Source organism: Barbus barbus (genome assembly GCF_936440315.1).
Source record: "Barbus barbus genome assembly, chromosome: 1".
Lineage (NCBI taxonomy): Eukaryota > Metazoa > Chordata > Actinopteri > Cypriniformes > Cyprinidae > Barbus > Barbus barbus.
Window position 1 is genome coordinate 5,441,947 of NC_136729.1, and position 18,589 is coordinate 5,460,535.

Here is an 18,589-nt window from a genome sequence, read left to right on the forward strand (position 1 = left end):
TGCCCGTGGGCCAACTCCCATAGGGCCCCACCACAGTGACATCACTGTGGTGACAACCAGCAGCATCTGTATATTTGTGTCTGGGTCTGTGTGTGTTAGAAAGAGAGGAAGACACAGTGAAAAGCACCAATGCATTGGAGATTCGAGATTTGAGGTGTGTGCTTGTATCCCTATGTGTGTGTAATTGGAAGTCAGGCTCCAGGCTTTGTAAGCATTGTACCTGTCTGAGATGCTTGAACTGCAGCCAATTAGACAATAAAGAAAAAATCTGCTCTGTTTTCTACCAGTCCTTGAATTGGCCTTGTCCATTGACTTTCACAACCCCCTCCTCTCTCTCTGTCTGAAGCACTAAGACAGTAGATTGTGCTCCACTCAGAGCGCCCTTAGAGAAAATGAAAAGATTTTCTCTGTTCCTCGACCAAGTCTCTTAATTACGCATGTTTAGACATAAAAAGTCTTGTAAACAAATGTCCATGCACGTGAGTGTAAAATGTAGCTATGTTTGCCAACGAAACAGTCATTTTCTGCTATTTTGGTGGTTTTGTAATGACAACTGTGTGTTCCAGGGAGAAAGATGTCATTATTTTTGAAGCATTATTACAATAGGGGATTTTTGGATGTATAAGAGGTGCTGGTTAAGGAATAGGAAAAATAAAAATCTGTCATCATCTACTTTTCTATTGAACTTGAATCATATTCTACTATCCCACTGCAAAATTTTGCTCAGTACAACTACCTGTTTTTCTGCAAGAGTAACATATTATGATTCATGTGATTGCAGTCAAAATGATAACGGCATCATAAAAGTATCACAAAAATGGTCCTTAGGCTACACCTTGTGCATTATGTTCTTCTGAAGCCTAGACTGAAAGTTGCTTTCTTTCTCCTATTCCTGTGATCTCAGACAGTTGAAGTGAAGTGAAGTGAAGTGAAGTGACATACAGCCAAGTATGGTGACCCATACTCGGAATTCGTGCTCTGCATTTAACCCATCCAACGTGCACACACACACAGCAGTGAACACACACACACACACCGTGAACACACACCCGGAGCAGTGGGCAGCCATTTATGCTGCGGCGCCCGGGGAGCAGTTGGGGGTTCGGTGCCTTGCTCAAGGGCACCTCAGTCGTGGTATTGAGGGTGGAGAGAGCACTGGACATTCACCCCCCCCACCTACAATCCCTGCCGGCCCGAGACTCGAACCCGCAACCTTTGGATTACGAGTCCGACTCTCTAACCATTAGGCCATGACTTCCCCGTTGTCTACCCTGCTCTAATAATGTGCAGACATGTTTGTGTACCATGCCCACCTCTGACTCATATCTAAAACCCCTTATGCCTTCAGTGTCTTTGAGCTCATAAAAGTATCAAAAAGTAAAAATCATAAATCATTTATAGTAGCCTAATCTAGCAGATAATACTTTGATTTATATGGGTGTTTTATTAGGCCTATAGGCTAAGCTATAGAAATTAAATGTGACCAATGCTGGCAAAATGAGTCGCAATGCGCAAATTTTCAAAAATGAGTTCTTTTTATTTTCATTCTCCATTCAAATATCTTCAAAATGATATGACTTGTTGGAAATGAAACTTGAAAAATCAAGTTCCAAAGCAGAATCACCAAGCAACGTTGCTTATTTTCCTCTAATTCTTTTCTTAATAATAATTACTATATTATTAATCACAACATAGCTATTTTTATTTTATCTTTGTTATTAAAAACAAGAACAAAAATGCAAATAAACTGTCTTTTCTTTTAATGTAACATTGAGACAGATCCATTAAGACCTACTGTAATGCATGGATCAAATATAATGCTACACATCAGATTTTCCCCCAATTATTAACTAAACGATCATGTCAGTCATAACAGATTATGATGTGAATCTCGCCAATACATATTTCGCAATAATGTAGGCTACTTTATGAGGGAGATCGCACTTATGCTTCACAAATGTCAGTCAGCACGATCGTCTTCATCATGGGTTTGAAAATCATATTTCACTGGTTTGGACTCATGTCGATATGAATATTAACAAAGCTAGAACGCTGCACTTTGCAACAATAGATTTACAACTTGTGTTGAGAAGCAGTAGCCGTCGTCTAGTGAGCAGAGAAAAAGCTACTCCTCTCAGAAAACGTACAAATAAAGATAATTTTAGGTGTTTAATTACTATTTGGAGCATTGGGATCGCTAGAAGAGGGCTTAATGAACTCATTTTTGTGAAAACCTCAAATTCAAAACTGAAAATTTTCACTTCTTTTGCCTGTAGCTCAATATTAGCCGACTCAATTCGCCAGAACGGCTCACAAATTACTATCCCTTTAAGTACTTTGATTATTTCAAAATATATTTAGACAAATGCGAAGTGATTCCTACTGCAAAATATTAAAAAATCCACATCTAGGCACTCGCAAGTTAAAAGACTTAGCCTATTACTTTGTTAACTATGCGAGGGCTAGATGTGGATTTTTTAATATTTTGCAATCCACTTTTCATTTTTGACATTTTGTTCCCTCTCTGGTGCAGGCGCACACATAGTTTCGTCTGCGAGTACCCTAAGATTTCTTTGATAAATTTAGACACAATATATTCAATTCAATTCAGTATTTCATGTATTGTTTTTAACTCGCAGCAAATTCTGAGGCAGTCGCGTGGGAACGCCACGAAGGTGATCTTCCTCATCACTGACGGCTACTCAAACGGCGGAGACCCGCGGCCGGTGGCGGCAGCGCTGAGGGAGAGAGGCGTGGAGATTTTCACGCTGGGCATCTGGCAGGGAAACATCCGCGAGCTACACGACATGGCCTCGCACCCCAAGGACCAGCACTGCTACTTAGTGCACAACTTCGCTGAGTTTGAAGCGCTGGCTCGACGCGCCCTTCACGAAGGTGAGAGTACAGAATGTAGGCGGCTGCACATATGAAAAAAAACCACCTGACCCTAAAAAAATTCTAACAAAAGGTTTCTCCGTTGTTTTTTGTAGTATTAGGTGTCCTTAATAACATACTAAAAGTTTACCAAAGTTTGACCACTAGAAAGGTGTAATTTTCAAGATGGTGTCCAAGATGGGCAGGAAGCCCTTAAAATATCCTAACTCCTTCATTATTTGACCTAGCCAAGTAATCTTGGTATCTAACCCCATGTTTTCTTGGTCTATGAATCCATTGGACTTGTCTAAATTGCACTGACATGATTACATACTTATGGAATACATGATTTTGTGAGATTACTGTAAGGTTTTATCATTGTTTGGGGTGAACCAGAGATGTAAACGATTTAGCCATGTAACTCCTACTTAGTAAGTGTTTTTGGACACGTACCCTTTTTTTTGCTAAATAGATGTTTTCCTCTATAGATGTTTTGAGTATAAAGGTGGCATTATACTTATCCCAACAAAACTAAATTCACAATTTTCAGCAATTCAGAAGATGGTGGAAGAGAATACTGACATTTGATATTGCTTGTCTCATTGAAATGTTGTTGGCAGCACAGTGTATACCATTTTGCTCAAACAAAATTCATCCTTGACTACTTAACCCCCCCCACCAAGATTTCTAACTCATGAAAAAGGCCAACAATGTGTGAGTGTGTTAAGAGAGGATGACATTGTTGAATTAGCTTGAGAAAAAAGTACACTCCAAATGCAATTTTGACCATGAGTCATGTTGTTGTAAACCAAGAAACCTGCCCCATTTGCTGTAAAAACTTAAGAGATGGCTCTGATGTGGTTGAGGTTCATCAGAAGGGAGCTGATGGAATCAACAATGCAAGTGTACAAAGAGACGACGACGTACACATTTCCGCTGGTGAAATAGTACACTCAAAATGTTGACAGAAGTACATAAATAAAAAAGACATTAAAATCCAACAAGATAATAAATCTGTGCCACCAAAAAGAAGTACCAGAGAAGCAACTGGTCCTTTCAATAGCCAAACTGATTGTCTTTTCTGTGGGACTACGATAACACATGGTAGTAAAGACACAAGTAGTGTTAAGACTGATACGCTTGCAGAGTCCATTCTTGAGTGTTGTGACAATCGTGCAGATCAATGGGCTTTCACTGGATTGGAAAGAAAGACATGAACACAGTGGATTGGGGATGGAAACTGGTAAACAACCGGTTCCTGCCAGTTATGACCAGTAAGACTGCTGCCCCAGAAAGCCTCCTGCAGATGATCTACTGTAATTGCACAACTGCCTGCCGAACACAACGGTGCAGTTGCAGGACATATGGACTACGGTGCATGCCTGCTTTACCCCTTTTCCACCAAAGCAGTTCCAGTGCTGGTTCGGAGCCAGAGCCGGTTGTTTCAAACCGGTTCTTTGTTTTTTCGACACCCAAAGCACCAGCTCCGAACCAGTAAAAGTGGTTCGTAAGTAGCACCAAAACGTTGCTGGGCTAGAAGGAAGAAGCTCTTGCGTCAGGGGCTGGGGGCGGGGTTACCGTGACCAACAAGACGAACAGAAACTTGGACCGCCATATTGAAATAGCAGCTAAACGCTAACACGTTTGATTCGCCGTGTTTGGATGCCGATGTAGGTTCGCAAAGCCATGAACATCAATAGCAAAGCAACGTCCGCCATTGATGATAGTTTGTTTAGGCTTGTCCGGGATAGATCGGCGCTGTGCGGACCGTTCAGTGCAGGCATATCGGGGTGCTGCGGGAGCGACTGGAAAGCAGACGGCTCTTTATGCTTTAGGATCGCTCTCGCGGTGCTTTAGTGTGTTGTATGCCGATCGATCTGCGTGGCGCTGATGCACCTCGAACAAGCCTGTTGTGCCGCGCTAGTGAACCGAAACATGAAACGTATTCAGTGACGTAAGCCCTGGCTCTGTATTGGCTCTCTAGCCTGTGGAAAAGCAACCGGTTCTTAAAGGGTTCGCCAGTCGACCCAACTAAGAACCGGCTATAGCACTGGCTCTGAACTAGCACCTGGAACTGCTTTGGTGGAAAAGGGGTACTTGTAGACCATGTCAAGTTGGGAATTGTGAGAATCACTATAATCAACCTCTATGGGAGGAAGAGTGTGACGACTAATGGTAAATCTAGTGAAGGTCACAGTGCAAAAAAGTATAAAATATAAACCAGAATAAGAGGAAACAACTGAAGAAAATTAGAAAAGTATAAAAAATATATATAAAAAACAAAAGGCAAAAAAAAAAAAAAACATAAAAAAAAATATTGAAAAAAATAAAACACTATTAAAACAATAAATTTACAGTACCACACAGTTTTAATGAATTTATTCTTTATTGGAATCAAAAGAATTATGAACCACAGAAACCACCAACACTAGGCAAAACAATATGAGAAAGGAGAAATATGCAATTACTTAAGGGGAATTGTACTTATTTTTCGCATAAATATGCTTGTAACCAATTGATTTAATATATAATTGTACTTGTAATCACTTATCTATAATGCAAATATGCTAATTAGAATATTACATGGCCAAAACATGTATCAGGCACCAGTATTCCTGGTCTAGGAGGAATACAAAGGAGTAATGGTCATTTTAAGGACCTGACAGCCGCCATTTTGAAAATGGGGCCTTTCTTGGAGTCAAACTTTGGTAAACTTTTAGTATGTTTTTAAGTACATCTGATACTACTGTAAACCACTGAGAAACCTTTTGTTAGAATTTTTTTGGGGTCAAGCCATATTTGCAGCTGACTAATGAGCTTTTCATACATGTAATAGTTAAGATTGGGTCATCATTAGACTTATATCTTTCTGTCTTGTTTCATGATTACTTCATGGTTGGTAATTAACACACATAATTCACACACTATAGTAGATTTCCGGTTGTAAACGATTTGCGAAAGTTCTTATTTGCATATTTATGAAGAACATATATATTGATTGGACAATTATAGCCAGTGACCTGTAAGCAACCCGGATATCGGTAGCTCTGCTTTACTAGCCTGACATTTGGTGGTTTGGAAATGTCCCAAATTTCGAGATGGTCCTCACTCCAGAACACAAGATCAGGGGGTGTGGTTGGATCTAGATCCAACTCCTCCCACCTTACATTTACCTAAACCTACCCGTCTCCACCCCCTGATCCCTAAACCTACCCGTCTCCACCCCTAAACCCACCCATCCCCACCCCTAAACCCACCCATATGCCCTACCCATGTATAAAATTAATTAGGTTAGTAAAAGATTATTCCTGGTTTCCTGTTGCTCTACAACTCACAGGAACATTTTAGCACTGCTTGGTTTCACACTTTAATACTTTGGCACATCTATTAAAAGTAGTGCTAAAAAACCCTGCCAAAAATGTGGTGTTAAACATTACGTAAACAAGAGTTAAAGTTGGACTTTAAGTGGAGTTTAAAAAGGCCTTAACCAAAGATTCATTGTAAAAAGGTATATGTAGCCTATATATAGAGTACGATGCAGAACTCTCGTGTATTTCTTCATATAAACCCAAGCTTTACTAAAATTTACCATGGTAACCATGGTTTCCTCTAAATACCATAGATAACAGCATAGCAAACTTTATTTTGATGTCAGTGGTGACTAATACCAAGCTGTTTTACTGTAATAATTGCATTTGCTGTGATATTTTAACAGAAACTATGGTCACCATGCTGAATGTTTGTAAAGGGAAATCAAAGGCCAATCCAGCTCATTTTTCCTGAGCCTGACAAATATGAGTCACTGTTAATCCCAGCGTAAAAGAAAACTGCTACAAAAATAATTCAGTGTTATTATTTCCTTTGGCTGTCTGGCTATAGCAGATTCTTCTTATCGGAGCTCTGAACTCAATCAGCCACATGAACTCAAAAGACCCCTTTCTTCACGATGACATCACCCACCTACGCTAAACCCAGAGAGATATAAAACAAAGCCCTCTGGATAGCAACAGATCAATCGTTGGCTTTGAGCAAGGGAAGGCCTGACTAAAGCTGTGGCATCGTTTGTTCTCGCCTCCCATTGTGATATCATCATATCTGTCATATCCTTTGTCCAAGTGTATGCCAACATCTGGAGCAATGCATTTGTTTGTATTTAGGGAGACAAAATGATCCTGCCAAAGCCAAGGTTTTTATAGTTAGTTATGCAGAAGATGCCAATACCGAAACACACATGGTCACTTTTCAAAAGCCTCTTGGAGTTTAGTTAGACATGAAGAAATAGATGAATTATGAGGCCAAAATTATTTTCTTTTGCATCAGAGAAAAGTACAGACTCTGATATTCATTGCCATTTTCTCTTCCAGATCTTCCAACTGGAAGTTATATTCAGGAGGATCTGGCCCAGTGTTCATCATTGTGCGAAGCGAGAACGGATTGTTGTGACATAATGGCCAGCTGTAAATGTGGTACTCTCACAGGACAGTATGATTGTGTGTGTGAGAAAGGATACTACGGAAAAGGACTTCAACATGAGTGCACAGGTAAGGGTCGTGGCCTGTATGCAAATTTTGGATTTTCCATTTCAGTTCAAAAGTTTTAAAGAAATGGATGGAGTTCCTAGAGACAAGTCCAGTTTATTACTCTATACATTTGCTTAGGGATGTTTAAGGCTGAAATGTGAACTGAAAGCCAATTTCTCTCCTGAAATGAAGTAAAAGAAACACTTCCACCAAATATCCATAGTGACAGAGAAAACAGCTTACAAATAGATGGGACATTGAAGCGTGATGCCAAAGTGGTGCTTTAGCTCTCATTTTGCTTTCATAACAAACCCATAAACATGATTTAAAACATTCAAAATCATCTCTTTGTGCGCCGCAAAATACCACATTATATGCTGTATCAACACTTTTGTGCAGCTTACATAACTTCATTTAAATCTGGCAACCCTACTTTTTGCTCACCTCATAAAACAGCTTGAAGAAAAAGCAATGCTTCATTTGAATTAAGATCAGTTTGTGTTTACGTTCATGAATTGTGGTTCTATTAAAGCTATTTTGCCGTGGTAAAAATGAGCTTATATTGAGACAGTTCTAAAATAATCAGACTGACTAATTAAACTGAGGAATGAGGTGGTAGGAAAGTGTTAGATGTACAAACACGCGGTGAACTGCAGAGTTCATGTGCTGGAAAGCTAACCTCTGACAGATGGTATTATTGCACACTTGCTTTCACACTTTGTCGATTTGTAGTAGTATTTCTTTCTTTTTCTCTGCAGAGACACTTAATACCCATGAGAAGTCATGTGTAAATGCCTTGAAGTCTATTATAAATCGTATTTTTAAAGTCTGTATATTAAACAAACAACTCAGGAAATGACTCTGGTGTTTTGAGAAATAGATTTAGAATAGTGCAAACATTTACTCACAAATGTCTTTGACTAAAATAGTTCTCTAAATGATTAGATTTTTCAAAGCTACCATAGCTTAATCAACCTATCTCACCACAAACTAGTCAATGTTGAAATGTTAATAATACATGAAAAAAAAATAGTCTGCACTGAGGAACTGGGGCCAGATTCAAGAAACCTTCTTAATAATAAAATTTTGGCAGCGGCTATTTACACTACACTCTTAAATATAAAGGTGCTTAAAGCAAGGTTTTCTGCTATTTATACTACTTATTGCAAATAGTGGCAATTATCTGCACCTCAGTATTGTATTACATTATAAAACAGTACACAATAATAACGTACTCAGTGTAAATTATAATTTTAATACAAATTCTTAAATGGATGCCACCTTACTGGGACAATAAAACCCTATGCACACCTACTCTAACCCTACCCGATACTTTAAGTAAAGTAAAGTAAAGTCGTGACGTATTGTCAAGTATGGTGACCCATACTCGAAATTGGTGCTCTGCGTTTAACCCATCCAAGTGCACACACACAGCAGTGAGTAGTGAACAAATGCACACACACACACACACACCGCGAACATACACCCGGAGCAGTGGGCAGCCATGCTGCGGCGCCCGGGGAGCAATTGGGGGTTGGGTGCCTTGCTCAAGGGCACCTCAGGCGTGGTATTGAGGGTGGAGAGAGCGCTGGACATTCACTCCCCCCACCTACAATCCCTGCCGGCCGGGGACTCGAACCCGCAACCTTTCGATTACGAGTCCGACTCTCTAACCATTAGGCCACGACTTCCCCCAAAAAATTGTGGGAAGTCAACTTTATTTTCAACTTTTTGATTATTTCCATTTTTTGTGAAAATAAATGCCTTTCTGATGTGATATGAGATTTGAAAAGGGAGAAATTTTTTTGGCAAAAGGCGGGTTCGCGTCAAAAACAAAAGTGCAAATTAATGCAACATTAGAAATGACTATTTAAAATACACAGCACGTTATAAAACACGACACTGAGTCCATCCAGCCAGTCACAATGGAAATAGTGTGTATGCTTATCATGATTATTACTGTAATCCAGGTAGCACAAAAACACTGCCTGCCAAGTGTTTTTCTTCGAGTTGATCAGTGAGTCTTTGGCAAGAACCTCCATTCAGTCAGATAACACCAAAGTATGTTATTTTCTTCATAAGAAAAGACAAGATGTTCTTTAAAAAAATATTTGAGAAATTCTTTGTTCAAGAATTGCTTTGAAGAAGCTTTTATGAACTTTTTATGAATTTACTTCTCTGTCTTTCCTATAAAAAGAGTTTTGTGAATCCGGTCCTTGAGGTCGCTGCGGTTGTAAGTAGTTGGCATATTTGACATGATGCATAATAGTCATAACCGGTCATTGTCTGATTTGGAGTAAGTTATAGTTTGAAATGGCAGAACAGTTTGCAAAAGAGACTGAGCAGATTTTGTCGTCCTCTGTTTTATTGTGTTTCACCATTGTCCTGTTTATTTTGGATGTGATAACGAAGGCCATGAACTCAATTGCGAATTGCAATCAGATGTTGTTAGGGTGATACCATTCCTTACATTGTATTTCTGTCTGACTGTTAATTAGCAGCAGAATGTTGTAATTAATGACAGAATAGAAACTCATAGCAGGCCAGAGGTGGTTGGCTCACTCTATGGAAGCCACCGGAAAAACTAAATGAAGGCCAGGGTTTCTTGTCTGATCTGAGGACTGTTGTAATAATGACTACAATAAATCATATAATAAAAAGCAAAAGGACAAAAAGCTGACCCTGGTAAGGTCATGCTTTTCAGTCACAGATAATAGCAGTATTTTTCCAGATGTGTTGTTTTGCTTCTGTGCGCAGAAAAGTTATAGCCTGAATCAAGTTTGTTCCCACAGGTCAAGTTTTAATCTTTTGTTGATCTGTAGGGATTTTAAAAAGAAAGTTGCCCTGAGTATCATCGGAAATTTACTGGAAAGCCTGCAAACGTGCATTATCCTGATGTCTAAATGGTGCTTAATAACAAGACTAAAGGCCATTTCATCTAAACTGACCTCCTGCTATTATTGCTTGAAAGTAAAACATAGGTGATGTGGATGAACGAGTACAGAGAAAAGACAAATTACACCATTTGTGAAGATCTGTGTTGGGTTTTGTTTGACCTGATATTTTATCCAGTGTCACTTTCTGGGTTAACCTAGCCAGTGTAATACATCACCATAGATGCAGACACCATAATACATCTCAGCTGGTGTGTGACAGGGACCGGTTTTCAGATGTCAGAGGTCAAGGATAGTTGAGGAAGAGTCACTGTTTTATTTCCTCAGATCGGCCTCGTAAATTGGCTATTTACCTTCAGCAGAACACCCTAGATTCCACATGTGAGCCCCTAGACAAACATAAATCTATCTATGAAAAAAAAACTTCCAGAAAAGAGGAAAATAGAAGGAATCTGGGAAATGTTGGCTAGGTACTGAGTGAGGAAATGTTGCAATTGTGTTTTTTTTGTGTGTGTGTGTTTGACCTCCTTCTGCTCCCTCTGTGTCTGTCTCTTTCCCCTTCCTTTTCACCCCCCTGCAACCCTGTGACCAATATGATCTCTAGAGTCAATAAAAATGTACTCTCGCTACATTTAGTTCCTGTAAAGCAGAATGTGTTGCTTTGTCTGTGCATATGTATGCATATAATTGTGCATGCTTTTGTGCACATGCATCTTGCGCGCAATAACATGCATTTGGTTTTAAACCAAGAGACGCGTCAGTACATATGATATATTAGATGGGAAGATTGGAGAGCCGCAGTGAGAGTGAAGACATTTATCAGAGATGGTGACAGGCAGACTTCCATTAAACAACTATACAGTCTAATACCTCTCCAAGTCTGAAACCCAATACGTCTCCAACTCTTGATTCTAGTATTTCCCAAGCACAATCCTTCCAGCTCTACAGCTGTAGACATCTTCGTATTTTGTATTGGCCTGTATTGCTTTATGTAGCTTCATAGGACTACAATCAAATTATCGGTTTAATTTCAGTCATTGCTGTGGCAGTTGTTCAGGTGTTTTTGAAATAGGTCTCTTGTGCTCACCAAAGCTGCATTTATTTAAAACAAAATACAGTAATGAAAATACTGTTTTGAAATATTAATATAGTGCAAAATAATAGTTTAAAATTTTAATATATTTAAATGTAGCCTTTGCCTAATATAATATTCTAGTATTGGCAAAGCTGACATTTTTAGCAGCCAATCCACCAGTCTTCAGTATCACATGATTTTTGTAAATATTATTCTAGAAAAATCTCATATTATTGTCAGTGTTAAAAGATTTTTTTTTTCTTCCAGAATTCTTTGATGAATATAAAGTTCAAAAGAACAGCATTTATTTGAAATAGAAGTCTTTGTAGCATTGATGTATTACCATGTTTTCAGTTTTCACTGTGCATGGATGTTCGGTAGTGCAGTTTCATCCCTCCTTTTTAAAATTTTTGATTGGGTTTGAAGTGTTTATGTGAGCTTTATGGGAGATGCAGGTTGAAGTCTTGTCTGTTTTAAACTGTTTCTTCTTTTTTGTTCTACTGCTTCTCCTTTTTTCATCTTCTTTGTATCTCCTCTTTTTTTCCTCTCTCCATTAGTATCTCTGATCTCTTCCATACCACACATCAGGCAAAAGATGAACATTCCGTTTGACAAATCCAAGGTGAAGGGTTCAGAGCTCTCCCAGGCCTCAACATTTTCTTCCTCTTATTCTTCATTTTTCATGCCTCTTCTTTACTGTCCAAACCTCCATGCCACATGGCCAATTTCTGTCTTTTGTCTTATTTTTTCCATATTTATTTGACAATGAAAATGGTTTCCTACCTGCCTTGATATCTTAGAGCCAGCAATGAAGTCAGAAGAGATGCTGTAATGCATGTTTGGCTTCAGGGACATTTTATTTCTGCTGCAGTGCAGAGCCAACCTGGGCTTCAGCAAACAATCTGGAAAAAGGTTTTAATGTAGTTTTATTATTCCAAGTGCTCTATGTTCTATAAAGTGTGAAATGATGACTTTGTCTTAAACCCCAACCACTTTTCTGCTTTTGAGTGTTTGTTCCTCATGTTTATATAGAGTATTTTATATTAATTGCATTATAATTGTCAGCTGTTTTCATTTAATTCGTAATTATATTTTTCAAAGTTTGAACTCTGTTTTGTATGAAGTCATTCTTCTTAATCCTAGCTGGGCCGGACTGTTTCATCAGTGTTTCATCAGCCTGTTCTAGGCTGCTGATTTCGTGCTAGACCTTTACTGTTGAGATCACAGCATCATCTGGTTATGTAGTCTATTGCAGATGTTGGTAAGGCTTGCCCATGTAAGACACACTGCCACGATGCTAGAGTTTTTGTTGCAAGTGGTTTTTATGGTGGTTTGTAGTCTTATTTGATAAGTCTTTCATATTTAGAGCACAAATGACTTGTCAAGGTTTTTTTTCATTTATTTTGTCATCAAACAAAAATCATAACTGTGATCACTTAGAAAGTTAATAGTATACCTTCATAGCACAGATGTTTTGGTATAAATTATGCACCAAAGTTGGATATTAAGACCTAGGGGATCGTTTAAATCAAACATAATTACTGTATGAGAAATTATACTTGCTTTAGACTTACAGCAGCAAGTCCAGTGTAGCTGCCATTCAACAATATTATAAGCTTATATAACTGCGTTTATGAAAATGACTGGCTTTACATTACTGTATATGATTGATTTGTACAGTACAGCACTTGTAAAGTACAAGACATACTGTATATACTCAAAAAATGTCCTTTTCCAGATAAAAGCAGATTGTTGCTCAACTCCTGGTGTGCTCTGTTCCAGGATTGTTTTGGCCAAAAAGAGCAGATGCCTCTGGATCTCAAGGCACACAAAGGTTCAGAGTCAATTGGATTCACCTCAGTATTTTAAACTAGATCAGTTTAAAGTGAAGATTTCAGTTCCAGGAAGACAGGCATGTGAAGATTTCTAAATGAGGTCTCTTGGTCTTTGAGATATTGTGTTGTTATGCTGACCTCGCATCCGTTTTGCGCTTTCAGTGGCGATGAGTAATAGTTAAATATTGGAAGTGACTGCTGGTCTGGGGTCAGTGGCTCCTATCTGGAACAGCTTAGTTCCTCAGTGACAAATTAAGAATTCCTCAGCCTGCCACTGTGTGGTAAACTGTGTTGATTAATGCCTTTGGAAAAAAGGAGGCAAGTGTATAGATTGTAGAAACTGTGATCTTGTAAAGTAACTGTTACTTTTGGGTCAATAGACACTTGTGAATACGAGAGGTGTGTGCATGATAGTAAATTTGCTTGTTAGGAATCGTGTGTGTGTGTTGACTGTAAACTGGCTGCAATTAGGGCCACCAGCAGGTGGGGGTGACAAATGGGATCTTGTGAAAAGAGTCAGTAGCTGAACTTAACGAACCTTGCAAGCATTCCTCCCCCATCTCTCTTATTTCCCCCTTGCCAATTAGAGAGTAGCTCACTGTCAGTGTATCTAGTTATAAAAATAGATTTACAGTATGTGTTGTGTAAAACGACTACCCCATGCTGGCTGAACAGACCTGTTTAATTTTGCTGTCATTCCATTCTTGAGAATGACCTGTGAGTGTCACGTCGGATCGGGATGCTGTAATGGTTATTCTGCCTTCCATTTCTTCTCCACTGCCATTAAAAATGTCATTGGAAATGTTTTATGATACCTGGTTTGGCTTTAAAGGCCTTCTCTGAAAGTGCAACCCTATTTTTCTCTCTCTTTATGACCTATTACTTTGTTTTCTGTCAGCTTCACTGTTTCTCCCTCTTTACTTCTCCCAGCAGCTGTCATGTCATTATTTCCTGCCTTTCTTCATATAGCAGTGGCCTTTTTAGTGTGAATTAATCAATTGTGCTTGTAGGTTGAGTGTGAGTGTTGCATCCTGTCCCCCTTCATGTCTGTCCATCAGAGCATATGCTTTTAGGAGCCTCCCCTCAGAACTGTCTGTAAAGAACGTGCTATCACTCACTGCAAATAGGCATCTGTGCTACTGAACCTCGTACCCTTTGCTACATGTTAACCTACAAAAGAGAAAGACGGAGCACTTGTAAAACAAAAAAGAATATGGAAAAAATGTAAAACTTAATGTGGTCCTGCCCTTGTTTTGCTGGTAGATTCTAGAGCTACATACTTTGTAGTGTCTTTAACCATTGATTGCTATTCAAAAGTTGCCAAAATTGAAGTTGAATTTTTGACATTTTTACATATGATGAATTCGGGTTAAATGGGACATTTTTCACAGTCATCTCAATGATCTCAATATAATTTGTCACAGAGTACAATGCCAAGTTTATTAGAAATCTAGCTTAGGAAACAAGGTGAAATGCAGAATTTTTGGATTTTATCTGACAGGTTGAAAGTGTCATAGTATTTAAATAGACTAATGTTATCATATAAAATATACTCCAACAATGTTTGTTTTATCAGCAGTTTTGATTAACAGCGTGAGTGACATTAATGTATAACGATTATTCTTTTCCAGAATCCAGATCTGAGCTGAGATGGAAAAAGGAAATATTTTGTCTCAATGACACAAAGCATAACAATTGCATTTGAGGTTGACCTCATGTTTATTATTGTTTATTACCAAAATCTAACATCATACGCACACAATTGGGTTAAAGTAGGATCATTTTCTCTAATCTTTTTAAAAGCTGCTACCCATGCGGTGTAAGAATTAGTAAATATTGTATTGTTTTTGGATCTAAATTGCATCTACAAACTGTTTTCTGACATGCATTCCTGCTTTTAGAATACAGTGAGTGTTTTAAAGTGTCTTTTATAAGAAGCCCAACATAGCATCATGAAGTTGTTTATTCTCTGTTCAGTATAATTCTAGTGGGGCCTGTAATGTGGTTGAACTCTAGAATTAGCCAGTGTCTATTAAATTTGGTTTTCAAACATCTTTAGACATGTAAATTATGATAAATGTCTTTTGTATGAGCTAGATGCATTTGGCTGTAGGCCTAGTTTTATTGTGCAAAACAGTTTATGCTACATAAAAGCATTTCCATTGTCAAAAAATATTGCTTCAGTTGGGTTTGACTTTTACAACTTCACCAGAAATTTAAAATAAGTCAACCTTCAACCATCTGACATGCTAAAAACATGCTAGCACTGTAAACCTCCTTATTCCCCTTCCTAGTTCACTCTCTCTTCTTACTCACATCCTTTCTTTGGACTGTAAGTTCTTGTACATCTGTCGGGTTGAATCCCTTTTTGCCCCCTCTTTCTCTTTTCCTTTATTGTGGGTTTCCGGGAGGATGAGAGTTTTAACTCATTGCCTCAGAGTTATGAGACATTCAGCAGGCAAAAAGCAATCCAAATTATCACCAATACTGGACTTAGCCGCTGAACTTGTGAACTTAAACACTGTAAAAATAGCTAAAGGTTCCAGTTTCTACCACGTGATTATCAAAGAGCTTATCCTGACAGAACCTGATATATAACAGAGCTACACATTCACCATTAAACACATGCTAATGTTCACATGTTAGATGTTGACTTTGGAATATTTTAAAAGGAACTTTTAAAAAGACTTTAGAGAATGCGACAACGTTAACACAAATCATTTACATTACATGCACGCATTTGGATTTTATCTGAAGCAACTTAGAGAGACATAAGCAATTTGTCACAGAGTACAATGCCAGGTTTATTAGAAATCTAGCTTAGGAAACAAGGTGAAATGCAGAATTTTTGTATTTTTGTGCATTGGTGCCTTAAGGTTGTGTAGTTGATAAAGGTGCTTCAAATCACACACAGATATGAAAAACTAAGTTTCATCAAGTTTTATCATTATGGGATAATTTTATAGTTGCATTGGCTTTTTACAGTTGAGCTAACAGTTCAGACATTAGCTTAAACTTTTATGAAGTGTTGCTTTATTTTAAGATACTTTAACCAGAAGCTTTCCACTGTGTAATTAGGTGGTTTTCAGTTTAGTTCGATTGGTGTAATTTAGCAGGCAATGTAATATATTTTAGGCACTACAGTGTACTGAATGTGTCAAAATACAGTATTAGCTAGCTATTTGTAACTTAAACATAATGTCTGTGAACACTTTCATTAAACCAGGTCTGTGCAAAATGTCTGGTAGAATGTATTTGCAAGCAATTCGACTTTCCAATGAAGATGTTTCTGTCATGAGTCCGGGCCCGGCAGTTCTTCCCGTCTCCACCAGAGGTCACCGTCTCCCTTCCTCCCGGACTCATCTCCCGTAAACACATACACCTGTCACATTACATACACCTGTCACATCACACACACCTGTCCCACTCATTACACCCCCAGCTGTTCCCCATTGTCATGGACTATTTATACACCACTCTCCCACCACTCTGCCTGGTTCCATTAAGTGTTTTTTTAAATTGTGGTTGTACTGTTTGTTTCGAGTGTTTGCTCTGGGCTGGGATACACGCACCTCGTTGCCGTTTTTGTATCCCAGTCCTTTTCTGTTTTCTTTTATTGTGCCATGTTGGTCTTTTTGTTTCTATTAAATACCCTCACCTGCCTTTGGACCCAGACTCCGTCTTTTCCACGGCACCCTCGCAGCGTGCCGTGACAGAATGGAACCAGCAAACATGGGTCCAGCAGGGAGGTTCTTCCACATCCGCCAGGGAGACCGGAGCATGGAGGATTATGCCAGGGACTTCATTAGAGGAGCACGTCAGTCGGCGACGGAGAAGACCTGCCTCATGGTCTTCTTCTGGGGAGGTCTGGCTGAGCCCTTCAAATCCAGAATGCCGTACTGGACCCCCGAAGAGTCGCTGGAGGACTATGTCAACCTGGCTCTGCATTTGAGTGGCTCAGCCATCAGGGTGGAGTTAGCTGCGGAGGCCATTCACAGTTCTCCCGAGGCGGCGATCCGGGGGGCGGCAGAGGCATCGGCGGCCCCCGCCCAGTGCCTTGCGCCCGCTTCCGTTGCACGCTCGGAAGCCTTGTGAGCGGGCACCGCCGCCTCGGAAGCCTTGTGAGCGGGCACCGCTGCCTCGGAAGCCTTGTGAGCGGGCACCGCCGCCTCGGAAGCCTTGTGAGCGGGCACCGACGCCTCGGAAGCCTTGTGAGCGTGCACCACCCCTTCAGGAGGATCGTGAGCAGGCACCGCCGCCTCGGAAGCCTTGTGAGCATGCACCGCCGCCTCGGAAGCCTTGTGAGCGTGCACCGCCGCCTCGGAAGCCTTGTGCCCGCTCACAAGGCTTCCGAAGCGGCGGTGCCCGCTCACGAGCCTCCTGAAGGAGCGGTGCACGCTCACAAGGCTTCCGAGGCGGCGGTGCACGCTCACAGGGCTTCCGAGGCAGCGGTGGTGTCTGCTCGCGGTCGTCCTGCTCTGCCTGCCCCACCTTGGCCTCCTGCTCTGCCGGCGCCTCCCTGGTGCCCTGGCACAGAGGTGTCTCCGGGCCCTCTGCCGCTGCACTGGCCTGGCCCGCCATCCCTCCCCCTGTTCCACCTCCTTCCGGACTTGTGGGAGTTTTGCTGGAACGTCTGGAAGCCGTTTCTTAAGGGAGGAACGCTTCCCGCCACCCTCGCAGCGTGCCGTGACAGTTTCAGCTGTTGGATACTGGGGAATTCCAACCATCAGACAGTTCCTAAAAGCCATTTGGATCAGCGACAAAACGTCTTCAATAGACACATTAAAACATCAGGGCATGTGTGTAAAGGTGTGGAAATTTAATAACCAGTTGCTGAACAATTTTTTTCCCAGCACTTTTTAAGAGCTCTCTGATTTCTCCCTCTATCTAACGTATTCCATCTATCCATCTGTATGTCTGTTTCTCTCACTTGAGCACAGATGCACTTTTTTTTTTCATTGGTTTTGGTTGTATTCCTGTCTTACATTCTTTTTCGCCATCTGTCTGTTTAGTTCTCTCTTCCTGTCTCAGATTCACTGTCAGTCTCTCTTTGTTTATTTCAGTTCTTACATAAATTCCACCATCTGCTTGTCTGTTTGTGTCTTGCTGTTTGCTAGCTTTTCTTTCTCTCTGACTTTTTTCCCTGTTCCCAACTGCTCGTCTTTTTGGGCCTAGTGTTTCAGTGCGGATGGCCACCCATCAGCACCAGCTTATAGAAACTGTCGCCCCCATCAAAACTCCGAATAGCACAGTATTGCAACTGTTTCAGAAGCAGCTGGGTGTTATTTGCATGAAAAATGACCAAATGTGAAATATTAGAAATGATGCCAAGGGTACTGGGAGGAAGGCAAAGATGAAACCTCTTTTATTCTTGCATATTACATGTTATGT

General features: G+C 40.1%; 1 protein-coding gene across 4 annotated transcripts in view; it reads left to right on the forward strand.

Annotated features, from left to right (window-relative positions):
• LOC306870790 (sushi, von Willebrand factor type A, EGF and pentraxin domain-containing protein 1) overlaps positions 1-18,589 on the forward strand; it is a 71,207-nt gene that overhangs the window by 11,924 nt on the left and 40,694 nt on the right. For all 4 annotated transcript variants that reach the window (XM_079418204.1, XM_079418206.1, XM_079418205.1 and 1 more), the window contains exons 2-3: positions 2,640-2,895; positions 7,239-7,415. In XM_079418204.1, the coding sequence (XP_079274330.1) occupies positions 2,640-2,895; positions 7,239-7,415 (433 nt within the window). The remainder of the gene's footprint in view (positions 1-2,639; positions 2,896-7,238; positions 7,416-18,589) is intronic.